At 31.7% G+C, this 20,333-nt stretch overlaps 2 protein-coding genes across 4 annotated transcripts in view; one reads left to right on the top strand and one right to left on the bottom strand.

The window, feature by feature from the left end:
• LOC144838787 (uncharacterized) overlaps positions 1-20,333 on the top strand; it is a 107,952-nt gene that overhangs the window by 52,568 nt on the left and 35,051 nt on the right. The window lies entirely within an intron of this gene.
• Positions 8,316-17,217, bottom strand: LOC144837338 (uncharacterized). 3 transcript variants are annotated; one of them, XM_078692397.1, is made up of 6 exons: positions 17,092-17,217; positions 16,482-16,652; positions 15,630-16,169; positions 14,440-14,487; positions 11,325-14,083; positions 11,146-11,278 (listed from the first exon to the last, which is right to left on the bottom strand). In XM_078692397.1, the coding sequence occupies exons 2-6, from the start codon at positions 16,495-16,497 to the stop codon at positions 11,276-11,278; spliced, it is 3,366 nt and encodes a 1,121-aa protein (XP_078548523.1). In that variant the 5' UTR covers positions 16,498-16,652; positions 17,092-17,217; the 3' UTR covers positions 11,146-11,275. The 3 variants fall into 3 exon arrangements, with proteins under 3 accessions (XP_078548520.1, XP_078548522.1, XP_078548523.1); XM_078692394.1 differs by having other exon boundaries at positions 8,316-14,083; XM_078692396.1 differs by lacking the exon at positions 14,440-14,487 and having other exon boundaries at positions 8,316-14,083.

Genomic DNA, 20,333 nt, shown 5'->3' with positions numbered 1-20,333 from the left:
AACATAGGCCTAGTATGCTTTAATTTTGATTATACTGTAGTGTTTAGTTTAGTTTTTATATATAATAAGTAAGTATACCTACTTATATAGTTTTTATTTATTTATTTATTCATAGGAATCACCTTTATATCGGTGTCACACATTTATCAGTTAATGGTGCATCCAATTTACAAACAAAAGTACAAATAACATAAGCCACAAAGTTCTAAATACTAATACATAACATTAAAACAAAATGTAAACTAATTAATTAATTAGATCTGTATGAAAATACATAATACGTAAATTGTACAATATATATAACTACAAAAATAAAAACAGAACAACAAAAATACAGGATAGGCCTAATAAATAAATAAAACTTACAGATACATCCTCATAGAGATGTCTGTAGCTTGTTTAGTATATTAATCAATTAGTTGAGAGAGGTAATGCTGATAAAATTGTAGATCTAGTAACCCATGCTTTCATTAATAATATTTTACAATACAAATCAAAGATTTTTCCTAATGTTTCATTTTCAGTGAATAAATTGTCTAGCATATAAAGTGGTGTTTTAATTCCCGAGATCCACAATTAAAATTATCCCACTACATACTTAATTATTGTCTAACAGAGTTTAATGTAGGACATTTAAATAAAAAATGGTTTACTGTTTCTTTTTCGTTAGTACTACACATCTTACATAATCCTGTGTTATGATTTGACCAGGATTGTCTACGACCCTCAAGATCTAGAGACTTTGATCTTGCTTTAAATTTTGAATTGATACTCTTAAAATTAGTTTTATCTAACAAATATTGTTCAAGGTTTGGAGTTCCTTTATACATAGTATATTCCGTTAACGTTGTTTTGCATTGGGCCTTTGAAAACCACTCGTTATGATCAACTTGTTTATTATTTTTCCTAAATGGCTTTATCCAGTTAGTAGATGGTTCTTCATTAAATTTGTCTATAAAATTTGTTTTATTTAAAATATCTTTAGCTAATATAGTAATATTGTTACAAAATCTTGGCATTCCCTAACACAGTACCTAATAATAACATGCCTTAAAAAGTACATGCATTGCTAGTTTTTGATGTATTGTATTGTTCCTTGTAGTTTGTACTGTAGGTTACATAACAGAACAATTGTATTGTCTTCCCATTCAATAGACACCCTTCTCTACATAAAACATAATACACCACACCCCTATCATAATAATGGTATAGTCCATATAAGTCGAGGTGGCCGAAAACGGCACCTGATCCTACAATATGTATTATGTGTTGTTACGCCTGTTATTAGATCACCATTACATTAAATTAAATATAAAGCAGAAAATAGTTATCCTTTTTTGATTTTCGTCGAATAGATCGAAGCGGAAGTGCTTCGGTCATGGTCCGCAAATTATATGATACGCCGTGTGTGCCAAAATCTTTTTACTGCTTTTTAGTTGTGCTGCAGTGCAGATTGTCTGTGATCAAGCAGAATCTGAGGATTTACATGTGCTTGGGGGTCTGTCTATCAAGGTACAACATTTCGACGAAGCCAATTTAATATTTTCATTTTTTTAAATATCTGTAGAATGCGTCGTCATTTATTCTGAAGCTAATACTGTAGGCCTATATACCGTAATCAGGCGGTATTAAGGCTAGTTCACGTACAGTAGAATTATGTGGTGTTGTTGCTTGATTGTAAATTGCCCAGATTCTTCATTAGAAAAGAACTGATATTAAGGTTAATTCTGGAACTGATATTAAGGAGTTTTTAGAACAGATATTAAGATGTCCTCTATAAACGGAGTCCTCACAAACTCATATAAGAGGTCCTCTTGTGAAATCAGGTTCCCGTCGAATTTATTTCAGCTAAGTAGCTAAATTATCATGGATTTTGTACCCACCATTCCATCGATAGCTTTTTTTCTCTCTTTTGTGTCGCAAACATATTATTTAACACATTTGTTAATTCCCAATGTCGTTACAATTCATCAGTAACATTTTTACATTTATCAATTCCGTATTTTACCTCCTATTTCATTAATGTTCATATTTTTCTATACACTTGACAATGATCATTATTATCATCTATATCTCGTTTTAAAATATTTTACACATAAAGAATTTGTGAGATTTTCATTTGTTTGTTTTCATTTTACAACCCGGATTATACAATGTAATTTATATACAAGATGAAACGAAATAAAATCAGATCAGTACCACCTGTAACTCGTATCACAGTGAATTCCTTTTCTGATAATCGTAGCAAATTAGAAATTATATTAGCATAATAGTATTTCTTAAAGCTAACCATTTTTCTATACTTGTTTCTTTATTGTTATATGTTTCACCGTGATTCAATGTTATATAGCATATTGCTTTTAAATATAAATAGTGAAGGCTGCAAATGTGTAAATATAGGCCTAATCTACTATTCCATCGATATAGCTAATTAAATTACTGTATGTCAATAAATAATATATTAACTTGATTACAGTAGCATCCCACTCTCATCACCCCACAAAGTATAACAGTGCATGCATGTTCCACATTATGTACGACGTATAATTGATGGAACGAACAACCGAGATGAAAATAACGCATGCAATCTCCATTGCAAAATTAGGTTCCATTTAAGTATAAATTCTAATATTCCCGACCTCAAAATAATTAGTGTTATAACTAACTGTATTTAGCTTCCTAGAATTTCGTCCACCCCTCCAAACGTGTTTCCAACATCGTATCAAACAAGGTGACCGACTTCATTGCAAAATTAGGTTCCATTGCATTATTGCGAATTTAAGGTTGTTCCCCCGACTTCGAAGTAATACTTGCTTAGAATTTCGCTCAAACTTTTTTCCCACATTGTAATATGATCTGAACAAACGACTTTATTGCAAAATTACGTTCAATTGTTTGCGAATTCACGTTGTGTTTCCAACCTTAAAATAACTCATGTATTTAGCTTGCTTAGAATTTCGCTCACCACATTCCCGTCCAAACATTTTCTCACATCGATATGAACAAATTAGATGACGACTTCATTGCAAAATTAGGTTCAATTATTTGCGAATTCACGTGCTTTTTTCCAACCTCAAAATAAGTATTATGTATTTAGCTTGCTTAGAATTTCGCTCACCCCATATCTCATCCAAAGTTTTTTCCCACATCATATGAACAAGATGACACGACTTCATTGCACAATTATGATCCATTATTGCGAATTTATGTTCAAATGTTCCCGATATCAAGGTAAAAAGTACCAGCTGAATAAAATATCTCTAACATATTGCAAAATTAGTCTCTATTATTGGGAATGTTTCCGACATCAAAGATTGTTAAAACTTGATGAAAATGCCATTAGGATTGGTGAATTAATTAGTTAATTACCATTATTTATTTATTGTGATATGCATGTTCAACTGTTACCTTCTATTACGGTACGTGACATGAAAAGATTGATAACAAAAGAGAACAACGCAATATCTCAAAATTTGGTTTCATTATCTATTTATGTTCTAAATGTTTCCGACCTTATGAGTTATTGTTTTGATGAAACAATCTGATGAATTTCCCCTCGAAGTAGGCCTACCTGTAGCCTGCCATCCCTTATTTATTTATTATAGGTCACACACACACACACGTGTAACATGACAAATGAGATGATGAAATTATAACAAATATCTAACTAACAATTTGCGACTTAGGTTCGCCATTATTCCGAATTTATGTTTTAATGTTTCAGACATCAAAGTAAATATAGTGTTATACTGTAGGTATAATAAGTGAAATAAATGTGATCATGTAACTCATATTCTTAAAGAACTTATAAATAAAAAACATAAATAACATTATACATTTTTAAAAAACGGAATTGATTAAAAATGAAACTAAAAGGTTAGGAAACTGTATAGTTAAGCAATGTTAAACAAAAAAATATATACAATATAATCAATAGAATAACGGGATACATTCATATTCAACGAATAATCATTTTAATTTGAAAACATAAACATAGAAATTCATAAAAACGAACAAAATAGTAACGGGAATAATGTACCGACGAAAGGAACGTCAAATCAAAATATTACTAGGAAATAATGCAGAAATGGCGTCCCATAACTCAAACAATCAACGTTTTAGCGCTAAAGGCAAATTGTCCCAGACCATGTCCGCATAACATGCAGACGTGACTTCAGACACTTCCCTTTGGCGCTAAAACGAGTAGTCTTCTTTTCCAGTTGCTTAGAAAGGGGTCGGTAGGCTTCCCATCATGCATGTCGAGTTTTCTATATTTTTCGATGGCAGTACCTTTCGTTTTTTACACTAAAATCGTAAATTTTCGTCGTATGTTTCAGTTATAATGGTTTAATTTCATACAATGAATAAAGATTATTAGGTTAGAAATACTCAGGTTAATAATTTTCAGTTTGTGTTTATTTGGAAATAAATAATATCAATATTTAATAACACGATTAGCTCGCCAGAAACGTGCTGCCAAATTAAGTGACCTAGCCTTGTGCGATACAGACCACGCGCACCTCATTTGGCAATGTCACTTCATTTGGCGTTACAGGCCCGTCCATACACGGAAGTGTCACTGTTTAGTCCAGTCAATCTACGATTTTTGGTGGACAAAATTGCAATAAATGATTTTATACACTTATTTGATAGATAAAAATACTATAAACGTCTTGTAAAAAGTCTACCAAAATCGGACAACAGAAAATGTGTATTTAAAGTAGAAAAGTGTCGAACTTTGTTTTTTGTTTTCTTCCGCGATGTGTTCAACGGTTTACCTAATTAGCATAAAATTCATTGTCCCTGATTTAGTTATCAGGTCATCTAGGTCACCACCTCTGTTTTGGTCATCGTTTTTGTTGTGTGGGTAAACACATGGGGCTATCGGGTCGGGGCCTACTAACTGGAGCGTAGTCGCTTTTTTGTTTATTTTCACTTGTTTATTATGCATTTTTATAATTACGGGAGGGGGTAGGCAGTGATCCTTACATAAGGGGGAGGGGGTAGGCGGTGATCCTTACATAAGGGGGAGGGGGAAGGCGGTGATCTTTACATAAGGGGGAGGGGGTATGCGTGATCTTTGACTAATTATTCAATCGTAGATTGACTGGACTAATGGCCTTGCCTTGTTTATTAAGTTTATCATGGTTAATGGTATAAGGCCTTACTTAAATCTAAGAAGATACATTCTTTTTTTGTAAAGAATATTTAGATACTATCAAGGCCAACATGGTTGGGACAGAGCTAAGAATGAAAGCTTAGTCCCCGGAAATTATGATACGAAATATATAAGTCTTCAGGACCAGCCATACAATGGTGATTGTTTCCCAAGTGTGAGACATGCAATGCACGCGGCCGTGACGGTAATTCAACAAAACAAAATATATGAAATACAAACAGAGCTAGCACATAAAAGCCTACTTACTAATTTTAATATTTCTATAATTTAGAAAATAATTACAATTATCACCTTTGATAATTATAATGTTAAATTTCAACTATCCAGATGCGAATTTTAGGTTGGGTTTTTAAAAAACTCGACTTCATGTGCTTCAATTTCGAAGATCTACTTAAAACATATTTATTTATTTATTTATTTATTCTGCCATAAACTTTTATTCACAACATATTAGTAGGCCTACAATACAATATCTTGCATGAAACGGATATTTAAAAATACACTATAATGTGTAACGGTAGAATTACAATTCTAATGTAAAAGATTAACAAAATAAAAATTGAACAGTGTTGTGTGTTGATCGCGAATAACTAACAATACCGTCTTTCCCATAGCGCATGTGCACACTCATTTGCATAACAAACGCACGGCATACCAAACTACGATGAGATAAAATCAATTCTCTTCTAAACACGTAACGAAGAGAATTAATTCCCTTTTTTAACATTAAAATAAATTGAGGGCACTAAACATAAAATTTATACCATCAAAGCAGTTGGCGAGAGCCAAAAAAAAGATGGTAAATGTGCTCTCCCTGCCTCAGCACTAAGGCCCTGCCACAGCCTTTTGGGGTCGTTTCCACCACATCACCAGATGCATTGATGTTGTCGCCTCATGATGTGTGGTGGAAAGGGGGACGTATGATCTGTGAACCCCAAACACAGTGGCTCGCATAGCCTTAACTCTATTCCACCGACCAGCGTGGGAATCGAACCCACGACATACGTGTTATTAACACGACGCTCAGACGACTGAGCTAACTGATTATTTTGGTTTTAGCAAGGTTAATAGGATATTTATGACGTAATGATGAATTACGTAATACACGTATAAATAGACTATTATCAGCTGTTCAGTCATGTTTCAGTTTGTGGTGCAACGGGTAATGCTCAGTTTTGAGTGCTATCAGCTGGGGTTCGAACCTCGACGATATTTTTTTTATGAATATTGTTGTTTTTTTTAAAATTTTGTATGGCATTCACTTTTTCCTTAAGTAGACACCATAAAACCCCAAAAAGAGCCCATGTGTTCCTCATTTTTTAGTACTCTTTGGTATGATGGGGTTCTTTTCAACGGGTAAGCTTCTTTTCCGCATAAGGTTCTTTTCAAGATTACTTTTGCAAACTAAAGGAGGGGAGCTTCTAGGTTCCCGCCCGGAAAATTGTATCTTTACATGATTTGAATTTCTAATAAAGATTAGCAAAACCAAAATTTAACTTTTAAATTTAATTTTGTGGCGTGTTCACCGCGAATGACTAACAATGCCATCTTCCCCATTACACCTGCACAAACTCATTTGCATAACAACGCACGGCATACCAAACTGTTGTTTAAAATAACTACAAGGTCCCCAGAAATGACACAGTATTTTGAAACATGATATATAAGAGTCTTCACTACCCCACCGTAATTGGGGCTGAGCAAAAACAATTTAAAAAAAATATTTATTGAAATATGAAATTAAATATTAAGTCTCCAGTTAAGCTCACCATGGTTGGTTGGGGCAGAGCTAAGAATGAAAGCTTATTCCCCGGAAATTATGAAACGAATAAGTCTTCAGGACCAGCCATACAATGGTGAGTGTTTCCCAAGTGTGAGACATGCAATGCACGTGACGGTAATTGAACAAAACAAAATTATGAAATACAAACAGAGCGAGCACACAAAAGCCTACTTACTAATTGTAATATTTCTATAATTAAAACAATTACAATTATCACCTTTGATAATTATAATGTTAAATTTCAACTATCCAGATGCGAATTTTAGGTTGGGTTTTAAAAAACTTGACTTCATATGCTTCAATTTCGAAGATCTGCTTAAAACATATTTATTTATTTATTCTACCATAAACCTTTATTCACAACATAATATTAGTAGGCCTACAATACAATATCTTGCATGAAACGGATATTTAAAAGTACACTATAATGTGTAACGGTAGAATTATAATTCTAATGTAAAAAATTAACAAAATAAAAATTGAACAGTGTTGTGTGTTGATCGCGAATACCATATTTCCCACAGCACAATGTGCACACTCATTTGCATAACAAACGAACGGCATACCAAACTACGATGAGATAAAATTTAAAAAAAAAAAAAATTTTTTATATTAAAATAAATTGAGGGCGCTAAACATAAAATTTAAACCATAGCCTTAACTCTATTCCACCGACCAGCGTGGGAATCGAACCCACGGCATACGTGTGTCAACACGACGCTCAGACGACTGAGCTAACTGATCATTTTGGTTTTAGCAAGGGGTTAATAGGATATTTATGACGTAATGATCATATAATACACGTATAAATAGACTATTAATTATCAGCTTTTTAGTCATGTACCTGGTGGCGTAACGGACAATGCTTAGTTTCGAGTGCTATCCACTGGGGTTCGAATCTCGACGGATATTTTTTTTAATGAATATTCTTTTTTTTTTAAAGAGAGATGTGTGACACTGTATTGTCGAACATGTATGGTGCCATACCGGTAGGTATTCAAGTATGCTTAATCGATGTAAAAATACTTGTAAAATAATAATTCATCAATTCTCTTCTTTTTTTATCTCTATTGTCTTTTTAGTCGCGTGGACGCGACTCTATAGTTCACTATGTCGGTCGGTCGGTCGGTCGGTCTGGTATCACTATGCGTTTTAGCACGCGACTTATGGCTGTTGGCCTTGTTTATTATAAGTCAAAACTCCGTCTGGAACCCAGACTAAATATAAGCCAGTATTGCTCTGTATATAAAGTCTATTCTACGTGGTCCCCATGTCTTGTCAATCTGTGGCAGCCTCATCGTAAAACAATATCGTTTTAGAAACAATTTCAATAATGTCACAAATAAAAAAAAGTAAAAGTAGGCTGTAATTTATTTTTTATACATCTATTATTTTAATGCTCTGTAAACATACATCATACTATAAAGCATTTAACTAAAAAATATTGTGCCCAAAAGTTTTAAAATAGTAATTAAACAGTTCACATCATGCATACATATTCTGTTTTCTTTTTTTGCACCTTTTCCTATTTGACCTCTTTTCTAAACCCGGGATTACTTCCGAATGCTAAAAAAACACATAAAACAATTCTCTTAATTACTACAGTACATACTTGGTTTCCTTAATAAAAAATTGCTCAATTTACCCAGCAATAATAAGCCAATACAGTATTTTGGTACTTTCTATGTGCACGTACATAATATTGGTACTAAATCATCTATAACGTTATCTTATAATGTAACAGTAAATTGGTTAGTTTTAATCATTAGCAGGCATATCTGTATTCAATCAAATATTTCTATGTTCACCTTAATGTTCAAAGTAACTTGTTTATTTTCTGTAGACACACTATTAGCAAGCAAGTAAAATATAATATTCAACTAAAATATTACAGCTATTTATAATATAATTTTATTCTTTTACATATCCCACTATATTAATGATAAAAAATAAAAAAATAAATAAGACTCATAATTACCATAAATCATGATGAAATATTATAATGTGTTTTCTAATATAAATGAATGATTAAAATGATTAGTGCAAAGTTTTATGCAATAATTCGCATAATTTATATTCTAAACAAAGTATTTATTCTTAATTTAATTACACTACGAAAATAAAATTATTTAGATTTAAAATGCGAGAAATCAATGCAAATTGTAACATGTATTAATACATTGCAAATATTATTCAAATCAAACATTTATTTCTTTCAAAGCAAATGTAATTTTAACACCTTGTTTCCTTTTTTGGTTCTTAAACAGAATTAAAGAAAATGAAAGAAGAACCTTTGAACCTTATTTTGGGTAAGTGATAAATAATTGAGATAATAATCTTAAATAAATCAGAAGCAAAAATATTGATAACAAACAAACAGAAACGACACCGAAACAAAAGCACAACAGGAAAAAAACAATTAAAGGGCAAAAAAACAGAAAATGGGAAAACAAAGGTTGATTGACTGCATTATCATACAGAGATGAAAATTATACGAAGGTTATGGGAAAAGCTCTCTTCGATATGCAATTATTGATGTAAATACGCAAAATATTCCACAAAGAACCACTAAATCTGATATTGTGCTGGGACAAGATTGTGCTGAGGAATATGTAAGTTAAGGGACGAAAATAAAGTGCCATTGTGAACTAGAAAAGAGGTATAGCGCCAGTTAAAATGTTGGATTGATAAGAACTATATTGTACTAATTTATATATGAAAGGATGATGCTACTGTACAATAAAGTGTGCAGATAATATTGATTGAAATAAAAAAGAAAGTCTAAAAATGATACCAAATTTTCCAGGTTTGACCAAAACCAATGTTAATGCTCAAGAATTTAAATTAGCATTTTCTATAGTAATTTTAATTTATTTTGCCCAGGTTCCTTATTAAATTTGGTACATTGGAGTCTGTTAACGTTTAATGAGATTTTGTAGTAATAACATAACATTGAAGTTTAGCTAGAGACATGGTCTATGGTGTCGAAGCTTCCGAAGATCGATAAATGTATAGATATAAAATTCATTATTTTGTAAAGCATCCACGTTGTTATTTTGTGAATTACAAGAGAGAATTAGATTGCGGTGTCACATCCTTTACGAAAACTGTATAGATTATAGGAGAGATTGTGTGTTTTAATGAAAGAATACAGTACATAGACATGTTAAACATATACAGGGGTTTAATTACAAGTAATCTCCATTCTCCCCAATAAGTTTGCTTTGGGTATATGTACGGTAACTATCACTATTATTATAGCATTCTTTTAGGATATCACGTAAATTACAATTCACTTTAATGATCAAACTGAACTTCTCTTCTAGAACACTCTCTGACCATAGCATTCTTCACCTCAAATGATAAATTACAATTATGCATATTAAGCATACGCAGCATAGGACAAATATTGAATAAAGATGTACCATCAATTTGACTGAAATTATTGTCACTTATATCCAGTTTAGATAACAACACCAAGGCAACATTTCTTGAACCCTCTCTGATTGTATCATTCATCACCTCACTTGATAAATTGCAATTATGCATATTAAGTTCATTAATATGAATAACGCGGATTAAATATGTCAGTGAAGCAAAATCAATTTGACTGAGATTATTATCGCTTATATCCAGGTTAGCTATTGTCAATGTAACTCCTCTATCAGAACACACTTTGATCGTAGCATTGATCATCTCACCCGATAAACTGCAATTATGCATATTAAGGTGACAGTGATTATGAAAGCTGCTGATTAAATATGCCAGAAAAGCACTATCAATTTTACTGAGATTATTATCACTTAAGTCCAGTTTATAGAATCCAAATTTAACACCTCTTCTAGAACACTCTCTGATCATATCATTCATCACCTCACCTGATAAATTGCAATTATGCATATTAAGGTCATGTCGATTATGAATAATACTAATAAAACATGCCAATGAAGCACCATTACTTAGACTGAGGTCATTATCACTAATATCCAGGTTAGCTAATGTCAATGTAACTCCTTTAACAGAACACTCCCTAATCATATCATTCATCATCTCACCTGATAAATTACACTTATGCATATTAAGGTCGTATAGATTATGAATATTGATAAAAATAAATGACAGTGAAGCACCATTCATTTTACTGAGATTATTATCACTTAAATCCAGTTTAGATAAGGTCAATGTAACTCCTCTACTAGAATACTCTCTGATCATATCATTCATCAACTCACCCGATAAATTGCAATTATGCATATTAAGGTCATTTGGATTATGAATAATGCTAGTAATATATGCCAGTGAAGAACCATTGATTAGACTGAGATCATTATCACTTATATCCAGTATAGATAATTTCGAGGAAACTCCTTTTGTAGAACACTCTCTGATCATCATATCTTTCATCACTTCAGCTGATAAACTGTATTTATCCTTAAGGTCATATCGATTATAAAAAACATTGGTTAGATAAGATGCCGCCATTGAAGTACTATCCATTTGACTGAAATGAATATCATTACCTACTTTCACGGTAACATCTACACTAGAACTAGAACTGGTTATGTCATTCCTCTTAAATGATATACTATAACCACCCTTAATGTCATCTAGATTAGAAAACAAATTGGTTAAAGATGATATTGAAGCGCCATCGATTTGACTGAGAGTATCACTAGATACTTTAAATGTAACATCTTTACTGATCATAACATTCATCACCTCACATGGTAAACTGCAATTATGCATGTTAAGGCTGCACTGACTAATGTTGACTAAACATTCAAATGAAGCACGATTGATTTGACTGAGAGTATTATCACTTATATCCAGTTTAGATAATGTCAAAGTAACCCCTCTTCTAGAACACCATCTGATCATATCATTCATCACCTCACCTGATAAACTACAATTATGCATATCAAGGGAATATCGATTATCACTACTATTCATTAAATACGCCATTGAAACACCATCAATCTGACTGAGATTATTATCACTTATATCCAATTCAGATAATGTCAATATACCTCTTCTACTAGAACACACACTGACCATATCATTCATTACCCCACCTGATAAACTGCAATTATGCATTTTAATGTTACTAATATTGAATAAAGATGCAAGTGAAGCACCATTAATTTTACTGAGATCATTACCACTGATAACAAGTTTATTTAATTGTGAAAATATTGGTTGCTTTCTGACATGTATTACTTCACTTGATCGAACTGATTTACTACAATGTTGTGATACTATATCATTCAAAATGGTACCTGTAAGAGCATCAGGCTTTGCAATGAAACATTTCAGTTGTGGAGAATTTGTTAAAATATGAACTAGTATATGTTCAGCAGTTGGATGATAAATGGTAAGGTGACTTATATCATATTTCATGTTGTGTTTTTCACATTCATCTATCACATAACTCATACAATCTCCACCAATCCTTTCCAAAATTTTACTTTGATCTGACACAGCAATTAAACTGTGGGCAAGTACTTTCCCTTTTTCCCCAGATGGCATATTATCACAAAACCTTTCATTAATTATGGGATTATGGATATCGTGAATTTTTCTCATAAGATAAAATAAATTGTTTGTATCTACACTTATATTTGGTTGTTGATAAGTGAGAAAGATTCTTAATGAGTTACATACAGAATTCATTATGTCTAACTGTGTGACATGATCCATAAGTTCATTTTCTACATCCTCCAAATGCTCTTTATTAAGCACCCATTTTAAAAGCAAAATTAAAGAACGATATGTTGGAAATCTATTTGTGATCCAATGTTTCAAAAACATTGTAGCACCAGAACCAAGAAATCCAATAGCAAATTCATGTGTCATTTTTAAATGTTCACTTTCTCTTATATTCTCCCATTCTTCATCCCCTAATGTTGAAAGTAGCAAATTATTACTCTCACTCTCCAAACTAACTAGTTCACACAGTTTGTATAGGTAAAACCCAACCAATGATTCTACTATTAACTTATGAGGAGCCGTATACGTCTTTGCCAATTTAGACTTTTTTAAATGCGTTTTGTCTTCATATACAAACCCAAGTTCTAGAGCAAGTGTGTCGTCTACTTTATCTCGTATAGCTATAGTATGTAAATCAGTTTTGATAAATGAAAGTTGATTATTCTTTAATCCATCATACATACATTTTCCTAACAGAAGCATTGAAGTTAAATATTTCTCTGGTATTTCTTCAAAAGCTGGGATTTTAGAAATGTTATCTTGTCTGTTAAACTGATTCAAGATACATAGGAAAAAAGCTTTAAATAGATCTGCTTTGTCAGTTGGAAGGTGTTGCTCTTCTTCCCACATAAAACAAATTGAGAGAAGCAACATCGGATTTTTACACATTTGATACGCCACAATAGTAACTCTCAATTTTTCAATAAGAGAATTTCCTAATTCTGGTTTTTCAACCTGTTGAAAATATTGTGTAATATACTTTGTTACATTTTCGTAGTCAAATCCTTTGACTTGCACATGTACATTGCTGTTCTTAATGTATTCATCTATATTTATTGAACGAGAAGTAACTACTACTAAACTTCTTTCTAATCTTTGCTTTTTAAAAAGACGCAGTGGGCTTTTGTTTTGAAATCTTAATTCATCTAAACCGTCTAAAAGCAATACAATTTCATCAGGATGATCCATTATAAATTTCTTGATCAATTTTGGATCTTCTGCTAGATCTGTTTCTAAGCTAAAGTCGTCAAGTTCAATTTCCTTTAGAATTAAATCTAAGATATTTCTATCTTTGTCTAAATCTCTAATATTGACAAGAAACAATATTTTACCTTTAAAAATTTCAAATGATTTTTTAGTAGCCCAGTTGTACGCAAAGTACCTTAGTAACGTTGTTTTACCAATACCTCCCTCACCACTGATAAGAACTCTGCATTCAGGTGTAGATTCAATTTTAAGTATAACGTCCTTTAATTGTAATTTTGTAGGTTTATCTCCTGCCTTTAGTAAAACCAGCTCGGTGAACATGTCAGCTATATCTACTTCAAATGCAGAATTCATGATTTGTGGTGTAAAACGATTACAATTGCGGTACAACCTTTGTTGATTGGTTAGCAGATAGTGTCTTATTTTATCTGAAAAAAATAAATATGAATTGAAAACCTGTGAGAAATATTTAAACATTACAAAAGGTAGCGAAGCATATTTGCGTAAGAGATAAAAAATTGTCACAGAATTTAAAAACGTCAAAAATGATTTATAATGGAATACGTATAATTATTATTTGCTTGTAATTATACAATCATTTTATAATTTTATAGTCATAAAAGAAAGTTTATAGCTATTCTACATTTGTTTTGAACAGTTATTTAAAAATGATCTGCAATTATAATTATTCCCTACTTTAAAAATACTATTGAATTACAAATTAATATTTTTACGCGACATAAAACATCACTGCATTCACTGTTACGTAATGAGTAACACATACCTTCTGAATTTCTTGATAGTTGACATTGTTTTGATACTCTAGATTCTCCTGTAAAAAAATAAATATTTATATAACAATAGATCCTTTGGTTGTCAACGCAATGGGAAAAGAAACAACAAACTATTAATAATGTAAATGTTTTATTAAAAATTTAAAAGATGCAGTAGAGTTGCTTGACTTTTTGACATGACAGTTTTAATTATTGTTCAACCTTTAATAAATAATGCATAATTGATATTCTATATGATAAATTTCAAAGTGCCCAGTCCGAGTTTACAAATAACCATTTTCATCCTAAGTAAACTATAAGCTTCCGCATGGTAACTGTTTCCTAATGCTTCAGGTCGCTTGAATATAACTGCCTAAAGGAGCGGCACGATAAAAAAATGCATTAAAAACATGTCGTAGGCTGCTATAAGTCTTTCATACTTAAAAGTAAGGCTTTTAAGCAGAGCCAAATTTAACTAAATTTTAAACCAGACCATGGCCGAACTAATTAGTCAGGTTCCGCAATGTGAAACTTTGCCAAAAACATTATATTTCAAATTAAATCAGACTAAAGTCGATAAAACTAAGATAGACTTCGACATCGAAATATCAATACCTAGATAACATCAAATAAACATGTCATATACTGTACACAGTTTAAAAACATGATGGCAAACATCGAGCGGACAATTTGGAGGATACGATAAGATGGTGCCTTGTACTTATAATAGATGGAAGATGGAATTTAGAAGCAATATTGATAGAAACAAGACATACTTTTAGAAGAAAACATTAAATTATCCTGTATAAAAATAAAACAAGTGATGTTTGCCTATCTTATAGTAATTAAATTTCTTTCTAGTTCATTCAACAATTATTTTAAGGAAATTTTATTTTAATCATCAATTAGATTGGAAACATAACACTATTTTGTTTTCATGAGTACCGGTATTAATTAAATTGAATAATGGTGCAGACCTACACAAAGGCACTTGGTATTTGAGATTTTAAATGTGATAATATTGATCACAACTGTCACGATGCTGATGTGGTCTTTCAGATTTATATTAATAACTACCAGTATATACTGCAGCAATGACTACTCTATGGCGCATACAGCTACAAACAGAAATTACTTTTTGTTACCGGTAATTCTTATCTGAAATATGAGTGAATATATGAACAGAAAATACAATACATACCACCATCTCTATCCTGTGCAGATTTTCCAAGACAATCTGTAAATCTAGTCATTTTTGAAGGCGTATCTAGAAGGTTTTCTTTCTCAAGTACAAAAATAGCATCCCAAATATTTGTGAATTCAAATTTATTCAGTTCATCATAATTATGAACAATATTCTTCAACTCATCTTGTCCAATTCCTCTTAAGATCTGGAACAGTTCATTACGAGATGTTGATAGCTTCTCCTCGTCAACAGGTTGGACATTGTTATCTGCCATATACTGGTTTATTTGACCTACTGCTTCACTGAAACCTGTCACTTTAGCTACGTCCAGCAAAAGACTAACTTTATGCGGTGTGATTTTACCTGTTCTTTGAAGTTCATTAAATAAACTCATTGCTGTAACATCATCACGATCAAGGTCTCCTAATAGTATGTATCCATGCAGGCAGAATCTCAACCATTTAAAATAGCGACCATCATAGTGTTTGCTAAGTTGAGCTTTTAAAGTTTGGAACTTTTCTTTAAGGTCGATTTCATCACACTCAGCAGTTTTGTCTGGGAAAAAATTACATTAATAAATGTTACAAAAATGTATCCAGTTTATATAATATAACTAACGTACATCATCTCGCAAAATTGACAATAATCTTATTTGATGTATGAACAAAATGTAACTGGCAGGATCAGTGGTTGGTTGCTGAATGTAGAAATAATTTAATCTTTAAAAAATAAAATCCAATGCTATCATCAACCCGAGTTCAACAATTAGTGAAAGGTGACCAGCATCATTAGGAGATGTAGTTTTCAAGATAGTACTACATTATGTTTTAGGAAATAGAAATAAATGTTACAGATTATTGTATATACCTTTGGCGGACGCCATGTTGATCAAATATCTTTAGATGTTAAGCTGATGTCTAGTGGCGTGGGTCGTTCTGGCGCTTCTCCTGACTTGCTTCCTCCTACAACTCTTAGGCCTATACCTTGTTTATGTTTTTCAAAGCGTGTATCAGATGACGGGTTTAACATCCGCCAGTTCTGTAAGCGAAAACAAAGGAAATAAGTACATTTTAAAGTGGCATAAGTGATTTCCAGATTTCAAAAGACATTCCAAATTTCATAATTTAGACAACAAGTGTAAAAAATGTATTCATTTGTAATTCCGTTCTAATAAGTTACAGAGTCATTTGAAAGCTGTGAAAGCTATATAAACTAACCTTTACAGGTTAGTTTACATACTAATTGTTGGTTTGGACAAAGGAACATTTCTAATTACTTATTACTACAAACCAGATGAACATTTTCAATCAAGCTAGGCCTATATGCTTAATAAATTTAAACATGGACGAACAAATAGTTTATGAGGTGTGAGGTAAATGCAAAATATTTAGAAAACTTTACATGATTTAGGCCTATAGGAACTATTGGATGATATTACAGAACAGCGGTATGTAAAACACAAAAAAGGCATACTTACAATTTACTGATGTAACTTGTACCATCAAGGTTACGATTTACTTGCAAAGGAGGCTCAGGAATCTTGATGAACAGCATATACATCTTGAATGCTGAAAGCAAGTTGTGTTGTCCACCAGCCCGAGCCTCTCCTTACTGAATGACAAATCGCTACAACAAGTAATACTTTATATACTTCGTCCAGGTAGGTGCGTCATTATACTGAATTATACATTTGCTTAATAAATATTTATGTTGTTCGTATTTCATTCATGCTTCATGACTGAATACACACTTTATTCCTGTAAAAAACTAGTTTTTACTGGTTTTGTTATTTCTTTAATCATTATTTAGTTGATTAACTCATTTGTTCAACAGATGCCTAAAATGTGTTATCGTAATTAAGCAATATCCGATAAAATAGACAAAACTGGTTTTTACTGCTTTGCTATTTCTCATTATTTAGTTGATTAACTCATTTGTTAAACATAGGTATCACTGTGGTACCGACGTAATTATTGCAATTATGCAATATTTCAAACTGCGTCACTATACTGAATAATAAGTTTGCTTAATAAATATTTATGTTGTACTTATTCCATTCATGCTTCATGTCTGAATGCACACTTTATTCCTGTACAATAATAAAACTGGTTTTTACTGGTTTGTTATTTCTTTAATCGTTATTTAGTTGATTAACTCATTGTTCAATGAGGCCTAAAATGTGTTATCGTAATTAAGCAATGTCCGATAAAAATAGACAAAACTGGATTTTACTGAATATATATTATATATAACTTGTTATTTGATTCAAAAGAACTAAAACGCCTGTCCAAATCAGCACAATCGGAGACGATCATTTCCCTGCTCTTTTCGAATAGTTCACTGTACTACAACAGCTTCCCAGCCCATTACGTCTAGCGGTCTCAGTGTTTAAAATATCATTCTCATGTTCGTACTTCACATAGTTAATAGCTATAAAAAGTTCATAAAAAAAGTCAGGATGGGGCTATGAGAAAATTAGAAAATCTACAATTAGGCTTAAGTCTTACTTTTTGGTTGTGAGAATTTGTTATCATTATTGCTTAATTTTTTAATGTGTTAGGAGGAACCAAATCAACAAAATGATTGTAAAAGACAGGTTTTTGGCAAATTTAATTGAACTGGCAATCAATTCCTGTGTTGAAACTAACAACTTTTTATTTGGCCTAAAATGGCTTATCCAATTGTTTTTTATTAAAACTTAAAGTAACTTTATGTTTAAAAGTGTTTTTTTATGGATGGTGATTAATTTTGTTTTGTTGTTTAAAATTTGAAAAATTCTTACTGTTGTGAGCGCATCAGCTAGATACGACACATAGAATGGATTTGATACGAGAATAAATACATATCCCACGAATATCTCCATGTACATAGGCCCTACAGTAGGCCTAGGCTACGAAATAATTTTGCACCTCGTTTTGCAAAGTTTTGAAATATAATATTTTAGTATATCAAAAAATTAGGTTATACATTTTATTGTGCAAGGGAAGGGTGAAGTTGTTTGGCGGCAGTGTGGCCCGTGATTGCGTGACAAGAGTAGTTGATTTTATTTTTTAACATTCAATTTGTGTTATGAGCAAATTCCAATACGATGACTTACTTTGAATAGCAGTGACGTCAATGCACAATTTCTTTCACTTTATATATTTACTTAGTTATTCAAGTTTTGAATCCTGTGTTACATCTGAATGCACACGTTTAGTCTGCCCCTATTCATTAGCTCAATAGTCGGCCTTTTAGAATTATACACAATTACCCAGTAAAACTGTACAATCAGAGTACAGTCATTCGATTATCGGTACTGTATTCTAGGTTTCTCCAGTACCGTATCATAGGAATACTTGGTTAAACAAAATTAACATGTGTTTTACATGTATCTCATAGTATCATATATACCATAACCTAACCTTTAACATTAGGCATATAGTACAGGCACGTGCGCTACAAATAGGCCTTTTCATATGATAGGCCTATTGGGTAAACATTGTAGGTTAATGTGGAGATACAGAACTGAGAATCGGGTAGTACAGTAGACTTATGAACAGAAATCGTTTTTCAACAACAAACAAGGGCTAGTTATTAATTACTCTCGTTAATGCCACTGCGTTAATCCAAATTGATAATTTATAACATTTGAATACAGTTTGCAGACTTCAATAATGTGTTTAATTTAAATTATGAATTTCTTTTAAAATAGGCCTAATATAATTACGAGTTTACGAGTTAAATTCTATTGCTCATTATATCAAAGCAACGATAATGTTGAATGAAACTGTTCAAAAACAAGTTCTTTTAGATGTTTTATGTGTGATGTGTTTACAATTATTTTGGCATTGTTGTTATTAAATAGAGTTATATACCAGTAGTCTGTGCTGTTATTGAGTCACAACACAAGTAAGAAAGACAATACTATTTAAAAAAATTTACATTAAATAAATATAAAAAATAAAACTGACGTCGTATAAAAGTAAAGAATTCTCTATGAGAGTATTCTTTACTTTTATACGACGTCAGTTTTATTTTTTATATTTATTTAATGTAAATTTTTTTAAATAGTATTGTCTTTCTTACTTGTGTTGTGACTCAATAACAGCACAGACTACTGGTATAGACCATGTGTCTATAAATACATTTTAAACTGGGATGGACAACAGGGCACCATCAACCAGAAACTCTCAATGACGAATGGAGAAATGTTTTTGAATATATGGTTAGATTCAATTTGGCTGATGGTGCATTATTGGTGACGTATCAATGGTGTGGGCGAACAATTAGTAGTAGTAGTGACAAGTTTTAAAAGAATAGTTGTTCACATTGTTTAATACATCACACAAGTCTGCACCATGTTGATCTTATGTTTATAATTGTTAAACCATAAAACATTTGGATCCATAGATACCATGATTTATCGAAGACATTGTGTAAATCCAAGATTATATTATGTAAGGATTCCCTTTTTTCCAAAAAGGCATTTACGTTACTTAATAAGCAAAGGATTGCTAAACTCGTTTTGACGATTATTTAATACATTAGGCTATTTTTACAAAATAATTATAAAGTCTGGAATGCAAAAGCCGTTTCAGTAAAAAACACCAAAAAAAAGCATAAAATCCTAATTATTTTTCTAATGCTATGTAAACATTGTATTAAAAAGCTTGTGCCCAAAAGTTATGAAACAGTGCGATTTAAAGGAACTAACAGCATTTTCTGCTTTCATCGATG

Source organism: Antedon bifida, chromosome 3 (genome assembly GCF_963402885.1).
Source record: "Antedon bifida chromosome 3, ecAntBifi1.1, whole genome shotgun sequence".
Lineage (NCBI taxonomy): Eukaryota > Metazoa > Echinodermata > Crinoidea > Comatulida > Antedonidae > Antedon > Antedon bifida.
This window is presented reverse-complemented; position numbering and strand designations above follow the sequence as displayed.